Source organism: Chrysochloris asiatica, unplaced genomic scaffold (assembly GCF_000296735.1).
Source record: "Chrysochloris asiatica unplaced genomic scaffold, ChrAsi1.0 scaffold00039, whole genome shotgun sequence".
In the NCBI taxonomy this organism is placed as follows: Eukaryota; Metazoa; Chordata; class Mammalia; order Afrosoricida; family Chrysochloridae; genus Chrysochloris; species Chrysochloris asiatica.
The window spans coordinates 22,237,679-22,265,192 of record NW_006408557.1 but is presented as its reverse complement, the minus strand read 5'-3'; the positions used below and the strand labels follow the sequence as shown (position 1 = coordinate 22,265,192).

The window sequence follows — 27,514 nt, the reverse complement described above, 5'->3', positions numbered from 1 at the left end:
TTAAGGGAGGGAGCTGCGTCTGCTATCTTCTCGGAGGAGGAGCTGGGCCAGTCTTTCCAAGGATGGAGGCTGGTGGTTCCTGCCTTCAGAGCCCGCTCGAGCTCTTATAGGGGAGGGCGTTCCACTGGGCCAGGCGTCCTCCCAATGGGTACTCTCAGTACGCAGCTCCTCCAGGATACTGTGGAGATGCCTCAGTGTGAGCAGGGGTCTCTGGTCTTGGACCCGCATCTCAGACTAGGATAAAGAGCAAAGCCATTAGAGGTTGCAGAGTATTGTATGTTTCCCATAAGGCACATTCCCTTTATTGTCCCATTGGATACCAACTCAGAACCTCCCAACTTCAGAGAAGAACTGTTCACCAAAGCCTCAGTATCTTCATCTGCAATGTGGGAAGCAAACCACTTACCTTGTGAGGCGCTTATGAGAACTAAGCAAATTAGCCCACTAGAAAACACTTTCTAAAATGGGATGTGCTATAAAAACAAACACCTACAAGTTGAATAGATGGGAGAAGGTGAATGGGAGTACACCCATGAGTTTATCTTGGTTTGGTAGAGGTTATTTCTACATATGTACTTGTATGTGCTGTAAATACAAGGGTGAGTCAAAAATTACCCACGCTCGGTTTCATTAAAACACCCATCTATGTCCATGGCTAATGACAGCATGAGCATGGATGTGAAATGATTCTGTCAAATAGACAAGTGACAATGGATTGTGTGGCAAATCATTTGCAAATAAACTGTGGCTCTGTCTATGAAATAATACATGACGGCCTGGGTTTTGAAAAGTTTGTGAAGATGGGTACCAAAACAACTCACCAAAGAGTATAAATGAAAGCATTTATACAAAAATTGGACTGATATTTGAAGGAAGGTAAAAGTTTCTTTAAAAAAATTGTTACTATTTACAAGACATGGATTCATCACTATAAGCCTGAGAGTAAACCAAAGAGTATGGAATGGAACATCCTCAATTGCTGACCACAAAAAAGTTCAAATGTCAACCATCAGCTGGAAAATTGATGCTTACAATTTTCTGGAATTCTCAAGGGCCAGTATTGAAACACTACCAAGAAAACGGCTCAACAATCAACAGTGCTCATTACAGTGAGATGCTTATTGAAGAGCTGAAGCTTAAACTTTGGATTAAACAGTAGACTGCTATCCAAGGGTATTATAATCTTGTGTGACAACATATATCCACACACTTCTGCACACACTATCGATACAATGCATTTCTGCACACCTCTGCCCAGCTGTTGACACTCTGTATAAGGCATCCTCCCTATAGTCCTGATCTTGCTCCATCAAACTTTCATCTGTTTGGTTGCCTGAAATTAGCCCTTTGAGGACGAAGATTCACCTCTGATGAAGAAGTGAAGGCAGTGGTGGATTTGTGGCTCGAAACTCAGTCTAAAACATTTTAAAATAAGGGAATATAAAAGCGTGTTGACAGATTAACAAAGTGTATTGAAAAGCAAGGAGATTATACTGGAAAATTTGTCTTTTCTGAAAGTTAATTCAAATAAATTCTACAGCAGAGTGCAGATAATTTTTGACTCACCCTTGTATATCCAAGCTTATTGTAGAGCACATGAAAGACAAAGTTCTGAAAGCTCCTGAGCCATAATGGAACACCCTGAGGAAAAGACTCACTGGGCTTGGGAATTTCAGACCGCAGTCTCAGGGGCAACCAGGTTAATTGGCATAACATAGTCCCCAAAGACAGTGTTCTAGATTCTACTTTGTTGAGTAGCAACTGGGGTCTTGAAAGCTTGCAAGCAGCCATCCAAGATGCAGTTACTGGTCTTTTCTTGTCTGTAACAAAGAGAGTGAAGAAAATCAAAGACTCATGGACCATGTGAACCACAGCTTCTACTTCCCAGAGAACAGAAGAACTAGATGGTGCTTCGCTACCAATACTTATGGTTTTGATCAGAATCACAATAGAAAATCCTGGACAGAGAGGATGGGGGATAAAAATAGAACACAATGCAAAACCATAAAATAGATGAAACTTACTGGTCAGGTAGAGACTAGTGGAGCCCCTGAGATTATGACCATTAGGTACTCTTCAAGTCTGGAACTGAAGCCACCTTGGGGATCAACTTTCAGCCAAACAGTAGACCTACAAACTGAATAATAACATATGGACGAATATACTCCTCAGTACAGTCAATCATACAGACCAAAAGGGCAGCAACTGACCCTAAACAAAGCTCAGATGGCAGAAAGGAGCAGGAAAGAAGGTCAAATGGAAATGGGAGTTTAAGGAGAAAGGAGGAAGCATGCTGTGACATCGAAGGACTGCAGTCAATGTCAGGGGGAAAATGTGTACCAGTTGTTGAATGGCAAGCTAATTTGCTCTGCAAGTTTTCATCCAAACATCAATTTAAAAAACAATAAAGCAATTGTTAAAAAAAAAAAAAAGAAATAAAATGTGATGTGCTGAATCAAGTCCCTTCAGGACAAACCCCTGGAAGACTGAAACTCAAAAGGATCACATGAGCAGCCATGTAAGCTTGCTGGTGACAATGTTGGTCTACGAGTGAGTAGAAGTGGGGGAAAGGCAACAATGAATATATGGGCTGAGCCCAACCACGTTCCATAGACACCTGTTGATCTGGAGATGAGAGGGAGAAGAGGAAGGGCTGGTTGGTCTGAAGTATGCTGTGATCTGGGGTCTCCTGAGCCCATGGACAAGAACATAGCCATGGAGGGCTAGAGCTGAGAGTGGAGCATCTAGCTGATATGAAGTGAAAGGAAATGCACAAGAATGACCAAACTTGCAGATAGTACCCATTTGACCTAACTTCGATGGCTTAAAGACCACAACTCCACTAAAAGAAGACAAAAAATTTCTTTATTAAAGAAACAAGTGAAAATTGCTACAATTTGATGAACTTGACCTATACTTCAACATGTAGTAGCTCAGAATACCAACTGAGAGGGAAGAAGTCTTCATCCTACCCCCTCTGTATGCAGGGGTGATAGGGACGGGCAACTTAGATACTGGCTACCTAAAATTCGGGGTGGCTATAAAGGCACAAAGTTTAGTTTCAGAGTGTGTAGGGAAAGGTAGAATCCCCACTGAATAGTTTTCATTTTGTCTAGATGGGTCTGGTGAAAGGAAATAGGGATAAGATTCTTATGATTCATTAGTGAGTAGTTGGTATCGTGACTAATTGTGCAACTGTAAAGGTAGAAGTTTTGTAATATGAAGGGGAGAGGAGTTAATTTTACATTCCAGGAACAGAGGACCCTAGGACCATCAAGAGCAGGAGCGGAATGTGAAACCTTATCCAGAAAAGCAGCGACACCGGAGATGGAGGCAGAGATGAGGACATGGAGAGATAGACTGAGGACTCTAGACTCATGGAAAGAGAAAGACTCATGGCAGCCAGAATGCAGTCTTGCAGAATGTGTCCTTTGGTTGTTTAAATGATTATATATTCCTGAGTGTTTTGGTGTACATCTTTCCCCTGCCCCCACCAAATATGATGTGCTAAGCTACCAAAGTTTGTGATAATATTCATAATCATTTTGTTAAGTGTTATTGTTTTTATTTACAACTCCACTATATCCTTAAAATACTTACTGATTAAGATCAAAGAGCACAGCCTTCAGTATAGATTGCATCTCGATGTAAAGAAAACAAACACTGGACCAATAAACAACATTCTTGTCAACGGAGAAAGATTGAAATTGTCAACTTCATTCTTCTTGGATCAACTATCAACATTCACGGAAGCAGCAGTCAAGAGATCAAACGACATATTGCATTAAGCAAATCTGCTGCACAAGACCTTTTTAAAGTGTTGAAGAGCAAAGATGTCAACTTGAGGACTAAGGTGTGCCTGACCCAAGCCATGGTATTTTCAACCACCTCATATGCATGCGAAAGCTGGACAGTGAATAAGGAAGACCATAGAAGAATTGATGCCTGTGAGTTATGGTGTTGGAGGAGCATATTGAAAGTGCCATGGGCTGCCAAAAGAACCAATAGATCCGTTTTTTGGAAGAAGCGCAGCCAGAGTGCTCCCTGGAGGCCAAGATGGCCAAACTTTGTCTTTCATACTTCGGACATATTGTCAGGAGGGACCAGTCACTGGAGAAGTATATCATGTTTCATAAGGTAGAGGGTCAGAGAAAAAGAGGAAGATCCCTCAGTGAGATAGATTGGCAAAATGGCAGCATCAATGGGCTCAAGCATGGCAACAATTGTGAGGTTGACCCAGGATCGGGCAGTGTTTCGTTCTGTTGTTCATAGGGTCGCTATGAGTTGGTATGGACTCGATAGTACCTAGTAACAACAACAACATATCCTTTCATCTTTAGTATGCCAAACAGATCTTTTTATAGGTATAGAGAGTCCTGGTGTGGTGCTATGAGCTGAACTGCAAAGTTGGTTTGCAACACAGGTGAGTGGTTCAAGCTCACCAGTCACTCCTTGGAAACCCAATACAGGGTTGCTATGGGTGGGAACTGACTCGATGGCACTTAACAACAACAGTTAACAATAAAGTGATTGTTAACAATAGTTAATAATAAAGTTAACTCAATGGCACTTAACAACAACACTTATCAATAAAGTGATAGAGTGTTCAGTTGTGCTCCATAACTTTTTCATTGGTGAACTTTCAGAATGAATTTCCAGCCTTTCTTCCTAGTCTGTCATAGTCTGGGAGCTTTGTTGAAACCATGGGTAACCCTACTGGTATTTGAAATGCTGGTGACATAGCTTCCAGTATCATTTTGTTAGGTGCTGTTGAGTTGGTTCCAACTCCCAGTGACTGTGTGCACCACAGAACAAAGCCCTGTTTAGTCCTGTTCCTTCCTCACAGTGGCTGCTATGATGAGTCCATTGTTGCAAACACAGTGTCAATCTACCTCATTGAGGGTCTTCTTACCTTTTGCTGACCCCTATTATATCAAGCATGATGTCCAGGGACTGGTCCCTTCTAATAACACGTCTAAAATATGTAAGACTAAGTCTCACCACACTTGCCTCTAAGGAACATTCTGGCTGTACTTCTTTCAAGACAGTTCCCGCATCTTAGCAACGTGCATACCACCACAGTATGACACATTGGCAGGCAGGTGGTGGACAAGGCTTCCTTCTATTATACATGATTGCCATGAGTCAAAGCCAACTCTATAGCAACAACAAACACAATGATGGAGGCTTCAGATTAAAATGAAGTAGAGTAAACCCTGTAGGCAGATAGGAACACTTTAGGGCAATGATTATCAACAGGGACCCCTCAAAAACAAAAGGAACCAATCAATGAAATAGGCTTCTTGTGGAGCCTTTGCACAGTATAGGGTCTTAGATGGAATCTGAACCCCATACATAACTTTCTGACATGGGACATACCCACTTGAAAGGACATGCAGACCAACCTGGAGCAGCTAGAGGAACAGAAGATGCTTCTTGAAAGAAAGGCCAGCAGGAAAAGGAAAAAAAAAAAAATCAAAACTATTTGGCTATTACAAGAACAAGCAAACTGTTCGCCTGGGAGCCATCAAGGTCCTTCAGGACAAACTCCCCTCCAAAACTGAAACTCAAAGGGAACATACGAGCAGGCCCGTAAGTTCACTGGTGACCACTTTGGTCTACTTGTGAGTGGAAGTGAAATGATAGCAACCCCACTCATTGCTCCACACAGTGCAGACCTTGGTTTCAACTCCCTATTTCTCACATTCTCCCCAGCTTAAACAATTGTGAGTACTTTAATCCTGGTCCCGTGCCTCTGCTTTCTAAAGGGCCCAGGCCAAAGCAGTTAGTCCACTCCATGCCCACCCGGGCCAGGATGCAATAGTCAATATGGATGTTCCAAGCATAAGTCAGTTGCTATGAAATTGATTCTGACTAATAAAGACCCCATGAGTGTCAGAGTAGAAGATGTTCTGGATGTAGATCACCAGACCTTTCTTCCTAGGTGCCTCTGAATGAACTCAGACAACCAACATTTCAGTTAGCAGTTGAGTATGTTCATTCACCATTTGCATCATCCAGGGATGTGAATCCTTGTCTGGGCCTCTGCTTTCTAGAGGACCCAAGCTAAGCAACAGGTATACTCTATGTCCAACTAGGTCAGGATGGATGTTCCGAGCATACATTAAGTGAATGACACATGTCTCCTCACTGAATCCTGCTGAAAACCACCATGATGTTGGTACTCATATTATCCCCATTTTATAAGGGAACTGGTACTGAGAGAAAATTTTCACTAGAGGCCACATAGCAGCAGAGTTGGGCATATACCCAAGAACTCAGTGTTATTCCAAAACCAGTCTAGCGAGCACTTCACGTGGTGCCTCCTATGTAGGCCACGGCCTACTTATCCAGCACCTGAGATCCTGATTGTGCAGCATGGCTGGTCCCAGAGGGGTGCCTTAAGGGGCTTGCCGTGGCCTGAAGGGTGTGCTTGGGGCACTAGGGAACCTTGAAAAATATGAGGTGGGGGGTATAGGTAGAAAGAAATGCAAAGGCTTACCAGTTCCTTTCTCAGCCACTCCAGGGTCTGTCCGAGATTCACAATGGGCTCATCTGCTATTTCCATCTCCATGCCCTTGGAAGAGACCTTGACGCTGACCTGGGTGTGGGTCTGATGGGCCTTGGACTTCCACAGTTCCCACCTCCTTTAGGCTGAGAGCAGGGAGAATGGAGCTAATGAGAGCCGGAAGTGGCTCACTCACCTTGGGAAATGTAGGTTGTGGGTTTTTTTTTTTTTTTTTGGTTTCTTTTTCAGAGCATCAGTGCTTTGAGCCGAGCAAGGAGAGAGGGAAGGAGACTGCTGGGGGACTGGAGGTATGATGGTGTCTCAGTGCCTGCTGGTTCCAGAAGCCAAGAAAATCTGATGTCAATAGGATCACAGAAACTGTAACACTTTAAATGATAATAAGAATTTTTATTGTGGAAATGGTGTCCCTTTCTAAGGGCTTGTTTTGCTCAGTGCTTTCCATGTATGTATTACCTCACTTGGGGCAGATAACCACCTCGGTCCCCAGTTCCCCTCCTCAGCTATCTAGATGCTGCTGCTGTTGATTATTACCATCAAGTTGATCGGAATCATAGCGAGCCCATGTGTGCAGAGGAGAACGACTTCATAGGGTTTTCAAGTCTGGGACCTCTCTTAGCACTCAACTGTTTACACCAGGACTCCCACCTATAGAGACTGTTGTTTGTCAGAGAGGTTGGTGGGTTCGAACCACTGACCTTGTGGTTCACAGTCCAGTGTTTATCCTACAGAGCCACCACACTCCTCCTATAGTCTTGTTATTGTTGTTAAGTGCAATTGAGTAGGTTCCAACCCATAGTGACCCTGTGTAGGGCTTCCGGGAAACGCTCACTTTCTAGGTTCCCTTGCTTTCCTCAAGCTTGTGTAACCCATTTCTAGTCAATGAGATAAATGCAGAAATTTGCTCTCCAATTGTCGAGGTCCTATGTCAGGGTCCCGCCTCGACAAGGAAGTGTGGGTGTCATGAAGAAGGGAGATCTGGCGGCAAAAGTGATAGAGAAAGAGAGAGACAAAATATATACAAAAAAGACAGACACACAGATATGATGCAAGCTGGCAGGTAGACAGACCTGCAAACATATTGCCTAGCATTGCCCAGCATTGCATGCAGAAGTCACTCTACCTCAGCCTTTTATTCTCTTTTTAGGGAGGGATTTGTTACAAAGGAAGGATGTAATTCACTCAGGGAGGATGTCACAAAGGGAGGATGTGATTAAGACAGGATACGGAACTGAAATGTGATTAATCATTCAAAACAGGACATAATGATTCACAGGAACAACTTTTAAGATATTTTCATAGTGTTTTCTTAATTTAACATTTTATTTTTACAGAAAAAAGGTTCAAGCAAGCTGTTATATATTAATTTTTAGGCTTAAATGATCTAGAGTAGCAACGTGCGGTTTCTTAAGGATACATAACATAAAGCAAGGTTCCTGAAAGGAGCCAAGCTGTCTCTGTAAACTTTGCAAACTTTTGTTTGTGAGCAAGATCTCAGGCACCCGGCTTCATTTATCTATACCTAAAATGCTACATTGTTCTTAATATTCCTATATACTTTCAGGAGGAAGGAGAGCATCTGGGTTAAACTGATTATATTCACAGGTGGTTTAATGGGGCTGCCACTGATCAACCCAGGGTCTGCGTATGCTGTCCCCAGCATCCAATGCCTAGAAAAATCTTTACCTTCCTGATAAGAGGATGATGCCATTGCTTCTCTCCCTTTGTTCTTAATTTCTCCTGCCTTGTATGTTGATATGACGCCTGGAGCTAAAGTAACCATCTTACAACTATAAGACAAAGGCCAAGAAAATTGCAGACATTTGAAATCAAGAGTCACAGACATAGTGACAGCCTTTGCCTACCTCCAGGCTTCCATTCTGTGAAACAATAAACACCACTCTTCAATGAGTTTTCTGTGACTTGCAGCCAAATCTAGTTTATCTATGATACACCCACCACTTACTTGTCACAACACATATGAAGTGGATATTCTTTTATCCTCTCTTTCAGTAAACACTTGAATGCCTACTGTGTACTCAGTGTTATTCTCAGTACTGGGGATATAGCAAAAACACACACACACACAAAGACAAACAAGGTCCCTTCTTCCCTGGAGCTGACATCCTAAAAGGCAGAAACAAACAATAATCAAATGAAATCAAGCTACATCTACTGCCATCGAGTTAATTTCTGACTCACAGCAAAGCTATATAGGGTTTCTGAGGTTGTAAATCTTTATGGAAGTAGAAAGTCTCATGTATCTTGCACGAAGTAGCTATTAAGTTTGAACTGCCAGCCTGTGGTTAGCAGTCCAGTGCTTATTCTACAGTGCCATTAGGGCTCCTTAATTAAAGCTATATTTAAAATATAAGAGGGTCTACTAAGCACTGGACTGTGAGCCCAAAGTCTGTGGTTTTAGTCTGTCAGCCACCCATACCACAAGTGAAAGATGAGGCTTTCTGGTCCCTCAAAGATTTAAAAGCCTGAGGAACCCTATACAGGGTCATTATGAGTCAGAACCAACTCAACAGCACTTAACAACAACATTCCTCAGATAGGTATTTGCTGTTGTTGTTGTTGTTGTTGTTGTTTTTAATTTAGTCTATCCACATGAACTAAAACTATTGTTTGTCATCAAGTTGACTCCGTCTCATAGAGAGCCCACATGTGCTCCCCACGGTTTCCAATGTCTGATTTTCAGTAGTTCTCCAGGCCTTTCTTCTGAGGTACCTCTGGGTGGACTCAAACCTCCAGCAACCTTTTGGTTAGTAACTGAGTGTATTGAGCTTTGTACCAACCAGGGTTTCCCCACATAAAGTAGGAGCCCAAATTCCAAGTTAAAATATAGATTCCACACAACAAGCTGATATGACTTGCAAAATAAACTCAACCCATTTTTTAGAAACTTTTCAACTCATGTCACACAAACTCTATTGAGCTTGTGATCCAAACACACAGGGAAACCGTCTTGGGTATTTAGTACTGACACAAACTGTCATTGAACCTAATCCAACTCATAGGGACCCTATATAGGGTTTCTGAGGCTGTAAATCTTTATGGGAGCAGAAAGCCTCTTTTTTCTTCCTGATGGGTTTGAACTGTTGCTCTTTTGATTAACAGTCCAACGTTCATCCTACAGTGCCAATAGAGCTCCTTGACTAGTGCTACTAAAACAGAAATCCCACAAACAAACTTTTATGCTCTCACCGTTTAGGAGGCTAGAAGTTCAAATTTAGAGCACAAATTCTAGGAAAGGCCTCTCTGTTTGTCGCTCAGAAGGAAGGTCCTTATCTCCTGTCAACATCTGTGGGTCCAGCATTCTTGGCATTAATCTTTCCCTGAGTCTAGGAGGTTCTCAGCACAGGGACACTGGGCCTTTTCTTGGTCCCTCCTTCTCTGCTGGCTGCTCTTTTCCTTTAATCTCTTGTAAGATAAAAGGTGACACAGATCACACCCCAGGGAAACTCCTCTTACATCACTCAGATCAAGGTTGTAACCTGAGTAAAGGTATTCATCTCACCCTAATCTTCATGCAACTGATTGGTTGGTCACATGACATCACATCATGGGGGATGATCATATCATTACGTAACTGCCAAATCGCTGAGAATCATGACCCACATTTTATTGTTCATAGGTATTGACAAGTTGATTCTGACTCATAGTGACCCTATGCACAACAGAATGAAACACTGCCTGGTCCTGTGCCATCCTCACAACTATTGCTACACTGGAGCCCACAGTGATGCCACTGTACCAATACATCTCATCTCTTCCCCTTTTTCTCTGACCCTCCACTTTACCAAGCATAATGTCCTTCTTCAGGGACTAGTCCTCTTCATAATATGTCCAAAGTATGTAGGATGAAGTCTCCCTATCCTTGCTTTTAAGGAACATTCTGGTTGTACTTCTTTCAATACAGATTTGTTCTGGCAGGCCATTGTCCTTTCAACATTTTTCTCCAACACCATAACTCAAATGCATCGATTCTTCTCTGATCTTCCTTTTTCATAATCCAACTTTCACATGCAAATGAGGTAATTGAAAATGCCATGGCTTGAATCAGGTGCACCTTAGTCCTCAAACAGACATCTCTGCTCTTGAGCATTTTAAAGAGGTCTTGTGTAACAGATTTACTAGTTCAATATGTTGTTTGATTTCTTTGCTGCTTTCACAAGTGTTGATTGTGGATGTAAGCAAAATGAAGTCTTTGACAGCTTCAATCTTTCCTCCATTTATCATGATGTTATTTGTTGGTCCAGTTTTAAATTTTCTTTACTTGAGATGCAATCCACACTGAAGGTTGTAGTCTTTGATCTTTATTAGTAAGTATTTTAAGTCCTTTTCACTTCCAGCAAGCAAGGTTGTATCATCTGAATATCATAGGTTGTTAATGAGTCATCCTCTAATCCTGATGTCAAATTCTTCTTCATATAATCCAACTTCTCAGATTATTTGCTTAACAGATTGAATAAGAATGGTGAAAGAAAACATCTGTAATGCACAATTTTCCTGATTTTAAAACATTCAGTGTCCCTTAGTTCTGTTCTAATGATTGCCTCTTGATCTATCTATGTACAGGTTCTTCATGAGTAAAATCAACTATTCTAGGATAGCTGTTCTTTACAATGTGGTCCATAGCTTGTCATGATCTACACAGTTGAATGCCTTTGTATAGTCAATAAAGCACAAGTAAACAGCTTTCTGGTATTTTCTGCTTTCAGGCAAGATCCATCTGACATCAGCAATGATATCTCTAGTTCCACATCCTTTTTTGAATCCAGCTTCAGTTTCTGGTTGTTTCCTGTCAATGTACTGTTGCAGCCATTTTAAAATTATCTCTAGCAAAAATTTACTTGCATATGACATTAATTATATTGTTCAGTGATTTCCACATTCTGTTGGGTTGCCTGTCTTTGAAATGGGCATAACTATGGTTCTCTTCCAATTGGATGCCCAGGTAGCTGTCTTCCAAATTTATTGGCAAAGATAAGTGAGTGCCTCCAGTACTGCATCAGTTTGTTGAAAGATTTCAATATGTGGTCTGTCCATTCCTTCTGTGCAACTTGGATTTTATCATTCAGTACCATCAGTTCTTGATCACATGCTAACTATTGAAATGATTGAACATCAACCATTTCTCTTTGATATAACTCTTTGTGTGCCTTTCATATTCTTTTGATGCTTCCTGTATCATTCAATATTTCCCCATACAATCTTACAATATTGCACATCACAGATTGATTGTTTTTTTCAGTTCTTTCACCTTGAGAAAACCCTTTTGGTTTTCTAACTCCAGCTCCTGGAACATTTCATTATATTTCAATTTGTCTTCTCGAGCTGCTCTTTGAAATTTTCTATTCAGCTCTTTTACTTTCTCATTTCTTCCATTTACTTTCGCATCTCTACACTGGAGAGCAAGTTTCAGAGTCTCTGCTGACATCCATTTTGGTTGTTTCCTTTTTTTCTGTCTTCTTAATGACTTTTTGATTTCTTCTTGTATGATGTTCTTGATGTCATCCCACAGCTCTTTTTGTCTTGGACCATTAGTATCTAATGCTTCAAATCTGTTATTGAGATGGTCTCTAAATTCAGGTGAGATATGTTCAAGGTCATATTTTGGATCCCATGGATTGTTTTCATTTTCTTTAGCTTGAGCCTGAGCTTGTATATGAGTGACTGATGGTCTATACCACAGTCTGTCCCTGATCTTGTTTTGGCTGAAGATATGGAGCGTTTCCATTTTCTTTTTAACAGATGTAGCCAATTTGATTCCTGTGTTCCATCTGGTGAGGTCCATATGTATAATAATCTTTTATGTTGTTTTTAAAAAAAGATATTTGCAGTGAAGAAGCCATTGGTCTTGCAAAATTCTATCATACCATCTTCAGTATCATTTCTATGTCCAAGACCATATTTTACCACTACTGATCCTTCCTCTTTGTTCCCAACCATCTATGTCAATCTCATTCACCAGTAATTATCAATAATCATGATTGTATGTTTGATCAATTTCAAACTGAAGAAATTGTTGTTGTTAAGTGCTGTTGAGTCAGTTATGACTCATAGTGACCCTGTATAGGGTTTCTGAAGAGTAGCTGGTGGGTTTGAACCACCAACCTTGCAGTTCAAACCAATTTTGCAGTCCAGCATATTATCCTACAGTGCCACGGCAGGATCCACCATGGGGGGACACAGATCACCCATGACAGAAACTATCTTAGTTATCTAGTGCTACTACAACAGAAATACCACAAGTGAATGGCTTTTACAAACAAAAATTTATTCATTTGGAGACTAGTAGTACAAATTCAGAGTACAAACTCTGGAAAAAGGTCTTTGTCTCCTTTCAGCATCTGTAGGCTTAGCATTCCTTGGAGATATCCATGTGCCTTGGCTTCAATATTCCCCTGGATCTAGGAACTTCACAGAACAGGGACCACAGCTCCAAAGGATACATTCCACTCTCTGCTCTTCTTTTCTGGTTCCTTTTGCCCTGCTCACTTCTTTCTTCTTTAATCTTTGTAAGATGAAAGATGTTGCAAGCCAAACTCCCTAGGAAACATCCCTTCAATTGATGGGCTGTTCAGAGCAGATCCCATCATGGAGGCATTACATGGTATTAGATATCAACATTAATGTGATTACATTATATTAGATCTCATTCTGGAAGATTACTACATCTCAACTGCCAAACCACTGAGAATTCTGGCCCAGTCAAGTTGACACAAAATCCTAACCATCACAGAAACCATTCACCATAAGGGAGAGTCATCTTACACTAACAATAACAGGATACTTATATCCTGTGAACTTCAGGGAGTCCTGATGGTGGAGTGGTTACACGTTGGGCTGGTTACATATTGGGCAAGGTCAGCAGTTTGAATCCACTAGTCACTCTACAGGAGAAAAATGAGACTTTCTACTCCTGTAAATATTTGCAGACTTGGAAATTCTATACTGGGTCACTATGAGTTTGAACCAACTCAACGGCATGCCACTTCAGTTAATTAAAATCAGATGAAGTCACTAAAAAGATGTTGTTGTTGTTAGATGCTTCCCAGTCGATTCTGACCCATAGCGACCCTATGCTCAACAGAATGAACATTGTCCAGTGTGCACCAATCTCAATTCTTATTAAGCTAAGTCCATTGCTGTTCCCACTGTGTCAATCCATCTCGTTGGAGGTCTCCCTCTATTTCACTGACCTTCCATTTTACAAAGCAAAATATCCTTCTCCAGGGTCTGGTCCCTCCTGATAATATGTCTTTAGTATGAGAGACAAGGTTTGGTCATTTTGGCTTCTAAGGAAAATTCTGGTTGTATTTCCAACACAGATTTGCTTGTTCTTCTGGAACTCTACTGGTACTTTTAGTATTCTTCTCCAACACTATAACTCAGATGCATAAAGTTTTCTATTTCCTTATTCACTGTCCAACTTTCACAAGCTTATGAGGCTACTGAAGATACCGTGGCTAGGATCAGGCTCATCTTAGTCCTCAAAGCAAGGTCTTTGCTCTTGGACATTATTTATTTTTACAACTTTTATTGTGAATTGAATGATAGTTTACAGGGCAGATCATCCATTTTGCATTCAACCAATCGTATTTTGTTTTATCACAATGACTACAATCCCCTCCATGCAACATCAGTTAACAATTATTGCCTTTATTCCCTCAATTTTTAAAAAAATGTACACAAAAAATTTAAACAGTATGTTTTGAAAGCTTGCTTCCTGCCCACCGGCTCACAGCCTTTCTCATTCCATGGGTCTAGAGTCCTCAACTGCTCTATCTCTCTATGCCATCACCTCTGCTTCCATCTCTGGTGTCACTGTTTCTCTGGTTAGGATACCAGGCTCTGCTCATGCTCTTCCCTTTTGATGGTTCTAGGGTCCTCTGTTTCTGGAATTAAAGATTAAATACTCCCACTTTTTGTTATACATATTCTACCTTTACAGTTGTGACAATCGCAATTAGTCATGATAACAATTATGATTGAATCAAAAGAATCCTATCCCTATGCTTTTCTATCCCTTTTCACCAGACCCTTCGAGACAAGAGGAAAACTATTCAGTGGGGATTCCACCTTATCCCTCTCGACCTGAAATTAAGCACATTCATGAAAACTTGTAAGCCAGCCACTTTGTGTCTTTATAGCTCCCCATTTTTGGTAGCCAATGTCTAAGTTGCCCATCCTTGTCAACCCTGTGTACTGAGGGGATAGGCTTGATCCTTGATGTGGAGACTCCTTCCCTCTCGATTGTAATTTGAGCAACTACATCCATAAGCAAAGGTCAAGTTCATCAAATTGCAGCAATTGACACTTTCTTCTTGTATTAAAATTCTTTATCTTCCTCTTGTCGAGTTTTGATCATCAAGCCATCCAAGCTAGGTCAAATGGGTACTATCTGAAATTTGGGCATTCTTGCACACCTCCCCCCAATTCCGATCTGCTGGCCATTTCACTCTCAGCTCTAGCCCCCAGTGGTTAGGCCAGTGTGCATGGGCTCAGGAGTTGCCAAGTCTCTCAAAACTTCGGACCAACTAGCCCTCCCTCTTCTCTCTCTCATCTCAAGGTCGACAGGAGTCTATGGAACATGGTCAAACTCAGCCCATGTCTTCATCGCTGTCTTTCCCCCACTTCCACTCACAAGTAGACCAAGGTGGTCACCAGCAAGCGTACAATCCTGCTCATATGTTCCCTTTGAGCTTCAATCTTGGAAGGGGGTTTATCCTGATGGACTGACTTTTCTTGCCTTGCTGGTTCCCAGGTGAACAGCTTGCTTGTTCTTGTAACAGTCAAACAGGTCTGCTTTCTTCTTCTTTTTTTTTCCTACTGGTCTTTCTTTCAAGAAATATCTTCTGCTTTTCTAGCCATTCCAGGTTGGTCTGCATGTCCTTTCAAGTGGGAATGTCCTACCTCAGAAGGTTCTGGGTGGGGCTCAAGATTCCACCTAAGGTCCCATACTCTACAAAGATTTAACACTATTTCATTGGACAGATTCTAGTACCCCTCTTAGCTATACCAGTTTTAGACTGAAGATGGGCTTACAAACTTTCTGAAATAATATTTCCCAGTTTTCCTTTCTACCCCACTTAAATGTCTATTTTACAATAGTGTTTGTAGTGGTGTGCCATGGAGTTAGTTATGACTCATAGTAATCCTGTACAGGGTTTCTGAGGCTATAAATCTTTATGATAGCAGAAAGCCTCATCTTTCTCCCAAGGAATAGCTGGTAATATCGAACTGCTGACCTGACTCATAACCACTATGTTGCCAGAACTCCTTATTTCACAATAGTAGGCAAGGGAAACCAATATCCACAAGACTATCAAGCACCTTAACATTATTTCCTCTTTTACCCATTCAGACTACGCCTTAATCCTTGTATCACAGAGCTGTGCTGTTCCAAGGTTGAGTATACATCACTGTTTACCTCTATCCCATTTAGCCTATGCAAGCCTCCATGAGTCTTCCCCTGTCTTCCTTATTCTTCCATCCCCCTCTCCCTTCTTGTATATTGCTCTCCCCTTCATTGTATGTTGCCCTTCCCATCACCTGAGCTATGTATGATGTGTCTATCCTCTAACTTGTACCTTATTGTCCCCTCCCTTTCTCTCCTGGTAACCATCAAAGAGTATTTCTTTTAGTATGGAAATCTTTTCTTAAGTGTTTACAATGATGGCTTATGTAATATTTGTCCTTTTGTGACTGACTAATTTGACTCAGCATAATGTCTTCAAGGTTCAACCATGGTATGAAGTGTTTTTTTGCTTCCTCATTATTTTTCAAGGTAGCATAATATTCCATTGTGTGTATGTACCAAAGTTTGTTTATCCATTCTTCTGTTGATGGGCACTTAGGCTGTCTCCATCTTTTTGCTGTTGCGAATAGTGATGAAATAAACATTGTGTTATGTCTACTTGTGTTATGGCTCATTTTTCTTGTGGATATATACCAAGTAGAGAAATTGCTGGATCATAAGGCATTTCTATTTCCAACTTTCTGAGGAGGTGCCATACCGTTTTCCAGAGTGGTTGAACCATTTTAGAGTCCCACCAGCAATATAGGAGAGTCCCAGTCTATCCACACCTGTGCCAGCATTTATTGTTCTCTGCTTTTTTGAACTTAGCTGTTACATCTGGTGTGAGATGATATCACATTGTTGTTTTGATTAGCAGAAAACCTGTAAGTCTGTCTTCATCCTATAACTGATTGGAATACTTAAAAGGGGCTATAGAATTTACCTCGTGAAATAGGCTTCTTGTGGAGACTTTGAAGCATATAGTGCCTTAGGTGGAATATTGAGCCCCATCCAGAACCTTCTGAGGTAGGACATTCCCACTTGAAAGGACATGAAGACCAACCTGGGGTGGCTAGAAAAACAGAAGATACTTCTTGAAAGAAAAACGAGCAGGACCGCAAAGTTGGTTAGAATTGCAAGGCTGGTGATTCAAGCTCACCAGTAGCTCCTCAGAAACCCTATACTGGGTCACTATGGGTCAGAACCGACTCAACGGCACTTAATAACAACAATGGCTAACTGTGAAGCATCCTGGCGCTGTGGGATGATGCGCTGGATTGCAAGTCAGTTTAAACCGCAAGGTTGGTGGTTCAAGTTCACCAGCCACTCCTTGGAAACCCTATAGAGGCTCACTATGAATTGGAACCAACTCAAGGCACTTAACAAAATAACAATGGCTATTGAAGGAGCTCTGGTAGTGTGGTGGTTATTATGAACCAGGCTGCGAACCTCAAGGTCAGCAGTTCAAAACTACCAGCTGTTCTGCAGGAGAAAGATGTAAATCCCGTAAAGATTTACAGCCTCGGAAACCCTGTACAGGATCGCTATGAGTCGGAACCGACTCCACGGCACATATAGCAACCCTGTATAGGGTTTCCAAGGAGCAACTGGTGAGCTTGAACCACCGACCTTGCAGTTCAAACGGCTTTGCAGTCTGGCGGGTTAACCCACAGTGCCACACCAGGACTCCTTGATAGTCTATATGTGCCCTGTATTACAGCTCTTAAGTTGGTCCCTATATTTTCATTGATGATCTTTATAGCTCTGGGATTGACAATTAGGTCTTTAATCCGTGTTGAGTTTGTTTTTGTGTATGGTGTGAGATAAAGGTCTTGTTTCATTCTTTTGCATATTGATTTCCAGTTTGCCATCACCATCTGTTGAATAGACTATCTCTTCCCCATTCAATGTACTTTGGCCCTTTGTCAAAGAGCAGTTGACTATATGTGGATGGATTAACTTCTGGGCTCTCAATTCTGTTCCATTGATCTATGTATCTTTCAATGTGCCAATACCAGGCTGTTTTTACCACTGTAGCCATGTAGTAAAATTTGAAATCAGGGAGTTAGAGGCCTCTAACTTTGTTCTTCTTAAGCAGTGTTTTGTTTATCTGAGGAATTTTTCCCTTCCATATAAACTTTGTAATTGTTTTTCCATCTCTTTAAAGAATGTTGTTGGAATCTGGATTGGAATTGCATTATATCTGTAGATTGCTTTGGGTAGTATTGACATTTTCACAATGTTAAGTCTTCCTATCCAAGAGCATGGTATAGTTTTTCATTTTTGTAAATCTCTTTTGGTTTCTTGTAGTAGCGTTTTGTAATTTTCTTTGTATAGGTCTTTTGTTTCTCTGGTTAGATTATTCCTAAATATTTCATATTTGGGTGACTATTATAAATGGTATTGTTTCTCTAATTTCCTTTACAAAACTGTCTTTATTAGTATAGAGGAACCAAACTGATTTTTGTATGTTGACCTTGTCCCCTTCCACTTTGTTGAATCTTCCAATGAGTTCTAGTAATTTATTTTCTTTTGCTGAGTCTTTCAGATTTTCTGTGTACAGGATCACATCATCTGCAAACAGAGAGAGTTTTGCTTCTTCTTTGCTGGTTTATATGCCTTTAATTTCCCTGTCTTGCCTTGTAACTCTGGCTAAGACTTCCAACACAGTATTGAATAGGAGTGGTGATAAAGGGCATTCTTGTCAGGTTCCTATTTACAAAGAGAATGCTTTCAATTTCTCAACATTGAGAGCGATGTTGACTGTTGGTTTTGTATATATGCTCTTAATTATGTTGAGGAATTTCCCTTCAGTTCCTACTTTGTTGAGTGTTTTTATCAGGAGTGGATTTTGTCAAATGCATTTGCTGCATCAATCGATATGATCATGTGGCTCGTTTCCTCTTTATATTTATATGGTGGATTACAGTGATTGTTTTTCTAATATTGAACCATCCTTGCATCCCTGGTATGAATCTCACTTGGTCATCATGTATTATTTTTTGATATGTTGTTAAATTTTAATGATTAGGATTTTGTTGAGAATTTTTGCATCTAATGTTCAAAGGGATGTTGGTCTATAATTCTATTTTTTAGTGTGCCCTTCTCTGATTTTGGTATGAGGATTATGCTTGTTTCATAAAATATATTAGGAACTTTCCCAACCTTTGCTATATTCTGGAATAGTTTGAGTAGACTTGGTGACAGCTCTTCTCTGAATTTTTGGTAAAATTGACCAATGATGCCATCTGCCTGGACTCCTTCTGGTTGGTAGTTTTTTTGTTTTTTGTTTTGCTTTTTTTATGATGACTTGATCAATTTCTTCTTTTGTTATAGATCTGTTTAACTTTTCTACTTCACTCTGTGTATGTTTATGTAGGTCATATTTTTCGAAAAATATATCCATTTTCAAAGTTGTTGGAGTACAACCCTTCATAGTATTCTGCTATTATCCTTTTATTTCAGTTGCTTCCTTTGTGACGTCACCCATGTGGTTTCTTATTCATGTTATTTGTGTCTTCTCCCTTTTCTTTTGTTAGATTTGTCAATAGTTTGTCAATTTTATTAATCCTGTTAAAGAACCAGCTTCTTGTCTTGATTCTTTCTAATTTTTTCTATTTTCAATCTTGTTTATTTCTGCTCTAATCTTTATTATTTCTTTTCTTCTGGTGACTATAGGTTTATTTCCTGTCCTGTTTCTTGTTGTTGGAGAAGTTGTGTTAATGTGCTGATTTTGGTTCTTTCTTTTTTTTGGATGTGTTCATTTATTGCAATAAATTGTCCTCTCAGCACTGCTTTTGCTGTGTCCCAAAGGTTTTGGTTTATTGTGTTTTCATTCTCATTTGTTACTAGGAATGTTTACAATTCACTTTTATTTGTTATACTACCTGGCAGCTTTTAAGCAGTGTATTGTTCAGTTTTTATGTACTTGACTTTATTTCCTTGATTATTGATTTCTCATTTTATAATCATTGTGATCTGAGAAGATGCTTTGTAGTATTTTGATGTTTTTAAATTTATGGAGACTTGCTTTGTGGTCTAACACATGGTCTTATCTGGAGACTGTTCCATGTGCACTGGAAAAGAATGTGTATTGGGTTGAATGCTGTATACAAATCTATGAAGTCAAATTGGTTGATTGTGTAGTTTAATTCCTCTGTGTCTTTGTTGAGTTTCTTTCTGGTTGTTTTATGCGTTTTCTAAAGTGGTGTATTAAAATCTCCCACCATTATTGTACATTTGTCTATTTCTTTCTTCAATTCTATTAGGGTTTGTTTTATGTGCTTTAGGGCTCTTTCATTGAGAACATAGTTTTTTTTTTTAATGTTTTATTGTGAATTAGGTGATCGTTTACATGGGAGAACATTAGCTTTATATTCATCCTATTGTATATCGTTTCATTGCCATGGTTACAATCCCCTCCATGTATCATCAACCAACCAAAGGGTATACCCTGCAAGCCTGCCCCCAGTCATCAACACACAGCCTCTCTCCCTCTCTGGGTCTAAAGTCCCCAGATGCTCCATCTCTCTCCATAATCTCTGCCTCAATCTCTGGCATAGGTTCCCGCTCTCCGCTCTTCTCCCTTGATGATCCCAGGGACCTCCACTCCTGGACTGCAAAATGTCTCCTTTTGCTACAAAATGTCTACCTTTACATTTCCAATCCTCACAGTCAGTCCTCATAACAGTTATTCACTATTGTATCACAAGAGACCCATCCCATCTCCTTTCATCAGCCCCGCCCAGACAGTGGATATTCTACCTTCTTCCATGACCTCTGGATCTAGGCTCCCTCTTGAAAGCTTGTAAGCCAGTCACTTCTTGCTTTTGTAGCCCCTCATTTTGGGTAGCCAATGTCTAAGTTGCCATCCTGTCAACCCTGTGTACCGAGGGGATGGGAATGATCCTCGCTGCAAACATTTGTTTCATTTTTTGAGCTACTACATCCATAAGTATAGGTAAAATTCATCAAATTGTAGTGGGCTACTCTTTTTTTCCTCTTCTTTCTTCTTCTAGTCAAGTTCTGATCATCCAGCCGTGGAAGCCAGGTCATGTGGGTACTATCTGCAAGTATGGGTGTTCTTGTGCATCTCCCCTCACTTCATATCAGCTGGATGGTTCAATCTCCACTCTAGTCATCTGTGGCCATGCCACTGCCTCTGGGCCCAGTGAACCCAGGTGGAGACCTGGGTGGCCAGCAATATGGCAAGACTAGCCATATTGCTGGCCACCCAGGTCTCCACCTGGGTTCACAGGGGTCTATTGATTGTGGTTGGGCATAGCTCACAACTTCAATGCTGCTTTTCCCCCCCTTCCCATTATCAGTGACCAACGTGGTCACTAGCCAGACCATATGCCTGCTCTTGTATTCCCCTTAAGTCTCAGTCTTGGAAAGGGGTTAGCTCTAAGGAGTCCTGACCACTTGCTGTGATGGCTCCCAGGTGAACAGCTTACTTGTTCTTGTAGTAATCAATCAGACTGCCGTTATGGGTCTGTTCAAGTTTTCTACTTCACTCTGTGTAAGTTTTAGTAGGTCGTGTTTTTCTAAAAATGCATCCATCTCTTCTAAGTTTTCGAATTTGTTGGAGTACAACTCTTCATAGTATTGTTATTATCCTTTTGATTTCATTTGGTTCCGTTGTGACATTGCCCATGTGGTTTCTAATGTGTGTTTTTTGTGTCTTCTCCCTCTTTTCTTTTGTTAATTTTGCCAATGGTCTGTCAATTTTGGTAATCCTCTCAAAGAACCAGCTTCTTGTCCTGTTGGTTCTTTCTATAGTTTTTATTTTCAACCTCATTTATTTCTCCTCCTATCTTTATTATTTCTTTTCTCTTGGTGACTGTAGGTTCCCTCTGTTGGTCAGTTTCTAATTGTTGGAGATGCTGTGTTAATGTGTTAATTTTGGTTCTTTCTTCTTTTTGGATGTGCGCATTTATTGCAATAAATTGGCCTCTCAGCAGTGCTTTTGCTGTGTCCCAAAGATTTTGGTATATTGTGTTTTCATTCTCTTTTGTTTCTAAGAACTGAATGAATTCACGTTTAGTTTCTTTTTTGCCCAGTCACTTTTCAACAGGGTGTTATTCAGTTTCCATACATTCTACTTTATTTCCTTAGTCTTCTTGTTGTTGATTTCTAGTTTTATAGTATTGTGGTGTGAAAAGATGCTCTGTAGTATTTTGATGTCTGTAAATTTATGGAGGCTTGCTTTGTGAGCTAACACCTGATCAATTCTGGAGAATGTTCCATGTGCACTGGAAAAGAAAGTATATTGTGCTGTTGATGGGTTGGATGCTTTGTACAGGTCTATGTGGTCAAGTTGGTTGATTGTGCTGTTTAGTTCTTCTGTAACTTTGTCAACTTTCTTTCTGGTTGTTCTGTCCCATTTAGAAAGTGGCGTATTAAAATTTCCCACTATAATTGTAGATTTATCTATTTCTTTCTTCAATTCTAGTGTATATCATGGTGCTTTTTTATTTGGAGTGTAGATATTTAGTATGATTATGTCGTCTTGCTCAATTGACCCTTTGACCATGAGATAATGTCCTTCTTTCTTTATCTCTTATGCTGGTTTTTGTCTTAAAGTTTACTTTATCAGAGATTAGAATTACCACTCCTGCTTGTTTAGTGTTGCAGTTACCTTGGTATACATTTTTTCCATCCTTTAACTTTTAGTCTGTTTTTGTCTTTATGTGTAAAAGTGTGTCTCTTGCAGGCAGCATATTGAAGGGTCTTGTTTTCTTAGCCAGTCTGCCACTCTCTGTCTCTTCACTGGTGCATTCAATCCATTGACATTCAATGTAATCATTGATAGGTATGAATTAATTGCTGCCATTATACTAATTTTGGGGTAGTGCTGTTCCTTCCTTTATTCTACATGCCTTCTTGTGCTGAGTTTGTGTTTTTTGTGCTATTTCTTGTCAGTTTCTTCTTAGTTTCTTCAAGTTTTGCTTTTTCTGCTTGGAAGTTCATTTTCATGGTAAGTTGTGAAGTATTAACTTTCTTTGGGATTACCTTATAGTCTATTAGCTTTTCTCTCTGTTTAAGAGAATCTATTGTATCCTGTAATCTACCTGACAGCCTCACCACCTGGATCTTTTATTTTGTTGTTGGCATTGTTAAGTGCAGTCCAATTCAAACCAATCTTGAGGTCAGGTGCTCCTAAGGTGCCACAAAATCCCCCAAACCTATGAGTTGATTTTGCCTCATAGGAGAACTGCTCCTTAGCATTGCTGAGATTATAAATCGTTATAGGAGCAAACAGCTTCATCTTTCTTCCATGGAATGGCTGGTGGGTTTGAATCACCAACTTTTCAGTTTACCCCAACACCTAACCCACCTAACCAGTGTCAGCAGGGTTACTTTTATTTACTTAAAAATCAAATAACCCAAACCCACTACCATAGAGCCAGTTCTAACTCACTGAGAGCCTGTGCAACATTCCTGAGGCTATACATCTTTATGGAAGCATAAGGCCTCATATTTCTTCTGGGGAGCAACTGGTGAGTTTGACCTGCAAACCTTTCAATGAGCAGTTCTGTGCTTATCCATCAGCACCTTGGGAAAGCTTTTCTGAGTGATATAAAATTTCAAATAGAAGCACTTTATATACAAAGCATAAAAGAGTTTATTTTTCTCTCACATAAAATTATGGAGAACCTTCCCAGACTGGTGTTTCTATGGTCATCTGGGATCCTGGTTCCTTCTACTATGTTGTTCCTCCATCCTAATATACTTCCACCTCATGGTCCATACATCCTGCCATTAGAAAGGACAAAAAGGAAGAAGAGCATAGTCACCATGTCAAGATAAATTAATCCAGCATAGGAACCACTGTCAAAAATAGGAAAACAAGTCATCATTGCAGCTAAGCTGTTGTTTTTGTGTGTTGTCGAGTTGGTTCTGACTCATAGCGACCCTGTATAGGGTTTCTGAGACTGTAAGTCTTTACAGTAGCAGAAAGTGTCATCTTTCTACCACAGAGAAAATCCAGCTGGCGGATTTGAACTACTAACCTAGGCCATTAGTGCTCCTATGCAGCTATGCTTCTTGCTGTTGTTAAGTACCATTGTGTTGATTTTGACTCATAGCAACCTTGTATAGGGTTTCCAAAGAGCATCGGGTGGGTTTGAACTGCCAACCTTGTGGCTCGCAGTCCAGTGCTGATCCTGCAGCGCCACACCTCACACTTATTGAGAATAATTTTTATTTCATATAAAAATACAGCATTTATGTGGGTGCAGTATATATGTTATTGCTAAGTGCTGTTGAGTCGGTTCTGACTTGTAGCAACCTTGTATATGGTTTCCAAGGAGTCCAGTGCTGATCCTACAGTACCACACCAAGACTCCATATAATATATGTTGTTGTTGTTGTTAAGTGCTGTCAAGTCGATTCTGACCCATAGCGACCCTGTATAGGGTTTCCAAGGAGCAGCTGGTGAGCTTGAACCACCAACCTTGCAATTCAAACGACTTTGCAGTCTCATGCATTAGCCCACAGCGCCACACTAGGACTCCACATAACAAAATAATCAACTGTTTATGTTATCAGTAAGGCTTCTAGCCATCAGTAGGCTATTAAGTTTTGGGGGAATCAAAAATTATATGTGAATAATTGTCTGTACAAGGGTTGTTTTTAAGTGCCGTTAACTCAGTTCCAATTCATAATGATCCTGTATAGGGTTTCTGAGGAGCAACTGGTGGGTTTGAACCTCTGACTTGTGGTTCAAGTAGACCTTATAGTCCAGTTGGGTGCCCCTAAGTCCTACATTGTTTGTGGGTCAGCTGTATTTTATGTTCCAGTTTCAGAACCAGCCGTTTCTCCAAGGAGTCCTGGTTCCTTTTATTAGATAATGGTATTAGAAACCAAGAACTAGTTTCCAGGAGTGCTTGTTGCTACTTGGGTGTTGTTGCTTCTAGGTTATCTCAGTTGACTAAGCATAGAAATATACTGCTGTGTGCTATCAAGTAGATTCTGACTATATGTGTGGATAATAATCTGAGTATGTACATATACCTATAAATATTTCTCTATGTAATCATCCTTAACTATATTAAGTGAAAGATGCGTTTATCCGGATGTCTCCAATTCGAATCCATTACACACGAATAATTCTAGCCTCCCTCTCAAGGGTCAGTTTTATCATAAGCCATGTTGCCTAGTAACATAGTTGACACATGTTTATCTGTTTCCAGGGAAACAGCTAGACAATAAGTCCATGGTCAACTTTTCATGCAAAAGAGGAAAAGGTTTTGTTAACCCTTTACCCACATCCATCAGTGGCTCCCCACTGCTCTGAGTATAAAAAACAAAGCTGCTTTCCCTGGTCGATAAGGCTGTATAACTGCCTGTCCCTAGCCAAAGGGCCAGCTTGAATTGCTACACATTCCTTACTGAGCACTCCATAGCAACCACACTAGTCTCCTTCATCCCTCTTCTGTACCATACTCCCTTCTATCCCAGGACCTTTGCACATGCTAGTCTTTCTGCTGGACCACTTTTCCCTGCCTTTTACCTGACTGCCTCCCACTCACCTTTCTGATTGATCCCTGTTACCCTCCTTACCCTCAAAATTAGGACAACACCTCTGCTTCGGGGTCACCCATCACCTTGCCTTGTAACGCTTAACACAATGTTACATTTACTTATCATTTTCTCCTGCGAGAATAGGCATTTCTTGAGAGCAAGAATGCACTAGTTCATTGTTGTTGTTAAGTACCGTGGAGTCAGTTCTGACTCATAGTGACCCTGAACAGGGTTTCCAAGGCTGCAAATCTTTATGGGAGCAGAAAGCCTCATCTTTCTCCTGAGGAACAGCTGGTAGTTTTGAACTGCCAACCTTGGGGTTAGCAGCCCGATTCATAACCACTACGTTACCAGAGCTCCTTAAATAAATGCTCAATAAGAATTTCTTCATTTTTTTCCTTTCTGTATTCAAGAAGTACTCAACAAAGGCTTACTAGGTGCTGGGTCTTTTTACAGACTCTGGGAATAATGCAGGGAGGGAAACAGGCAAAGCCATTGGCCCCTTGGCATGTATTTTTCAGTGGGGATAACATTAAGCCATATTAGAAGCTCACAACTCCTAGGGAGACAAAGTCAGGGGAATGACTGAAGGGCACGGCTATTTTAAAAAGGATGGTCTAGGAAGGTGTCTCTAAGAAGGTGACATTTGAGCAAAGGTTTAAAGTAAGTAGGAAATAAGCTCCTGGGATATCAGGGAGAGGGAACAGAAAAGGCAAAAGCTCTAAGGCAGATTTGTACATGGCTGAGAAAAGGAGTCGTGTGCTGGCCTCTTTAAAGGAGTGTCTCATCTAATCCAAGTAAACCTTCCTAAACCCATTTCACAGATGACAAAACTGAGCACCAAGTGGGAAGCCCTTTGCCTAAGATCACACCGCTGTGAGTGGTGGAGCTGGGATTCACACAAGAATTTTACTCAGACTTTGTTTCTCCCTCCACTGGCATACCTGACAGCAGTCCGTCTGCAGAGCTGGAAGCCAATCATCTGTCTGGAAAGCCTGGAGGAGACTGAGGTCTTCCCATCCAGCCCTGGAGGTTCTTCCCAGGGCTCTACCATTCTGGCCTTAAAGACCCAGATTCCCAACTTCTGGGGTAGCCTCTGTCCAACTGGTTAGTAAGGACCATATAGATTTATAGGGGAGGATAAATTGGGAGGAAGTGGCTGAGGAGCCAGGATGGGGCATCTGTATCTGCTCATTCTTCCAAGTGGCCAGCCTCTGCTGAGCCTCCCAAAGTCCCTGCAGCCTGCACATTCAAAGTTGACACCAACTAAGGTTGGTGGTTCAAACCCACTAGCCACTCTTCAGGAGAAAGGTGGGACTGTCTTCTTCTAGAGATGTACAGAGGAGGTTGCTCTGAAGTTACAATCAACTCCATGGCAATGGATTTGCAGCAGCTGAATAGATTATGAGACTGAGAGGTAAAATATGTCCGCTAGCCACTGAGGCTTCTAGAACATCTCTCTGAGTTTGGTCTGGACCCCAAAGGAGGGAAGTTCCTCCTTAAATTTTGTGCTCTAGAGCCTCTATCTTTTCACTTGAAAGTAAAGAAACAGTGGAAGTCCCCCTCCTCATTTCCTGTTCACCCCACTTTCAGACATGGGACTGTCCTACAGGAACTGCCCATCTGATACAAAATAAAATCACAACCCTTAGAGACAAGGATAACTTTAACAATGAAGGCAAATGGAGAGTCCAGAGACTCTGGGACAGAGGAGTGTGTGTGTGTGTGTGTGTGTGTGTGTGTGTGTGTGTGTGTGATATCCAGGTGGGCTTCCCAGAGGAGGAGGTACTGCAGCTGGGCCTTGGGTGGCCAAGGTGTGCCTGTGATCATTGGCAATACCCCAAGGGAACACCCCTCTTGGGCTGTGCCTCACTGTCCCACAGATAAAGAGCAAGGAGAAGGGGGAGGAGGCTGCTGTACGACTCTTTCTTTCTGTCTCCAGGTGGCGCCCTTGAGCCACAGAGCTGGACGCGCCCAAGGAGACTGTCCCGACCTATAGACCTCAGAAGGGCCCTCGAGTCCCACGTGTGCGTGTGCGTGTGTGTAGGGGGGGCATGTTAAAAGAGGGGTCTGAGGACTGCCCGTGGCGCAGTTGGGTGTCCCGGGTGGAAAAGAGAGTTGGGCGGGGGAAATCAGGCAACGGGGGTGGG

The 27,514-nt window shown here is 41.1% G+C and overlaps 1 protein-coding gene across 1 annotated transcript in view; it reads right to left on the bottom strand.

The window, feature by feature from the left end:
* The window catches only part of LOC102829687 (chromosome unknown open reading frame, human C20orf202), a 28,288-nt gene continuing 774 nt past the window's right edge, over positions 1-27,514 (bottom strand). Inside the window, exons 2-3 of the mRNA XM_006860781.1 lie at positions 6,503-6,647; positions 1-234 (exon numbers count right to left, since the gene is read on the bottom strand). Of these exons, the coding sequence (XP_006860843.1) occupies positions 1-234; positions 6,503-6,647 (379 nt within the window). The remainder of the gene's footprint in view (positions 235-6,502; positions 6,648-27,514) is intronic.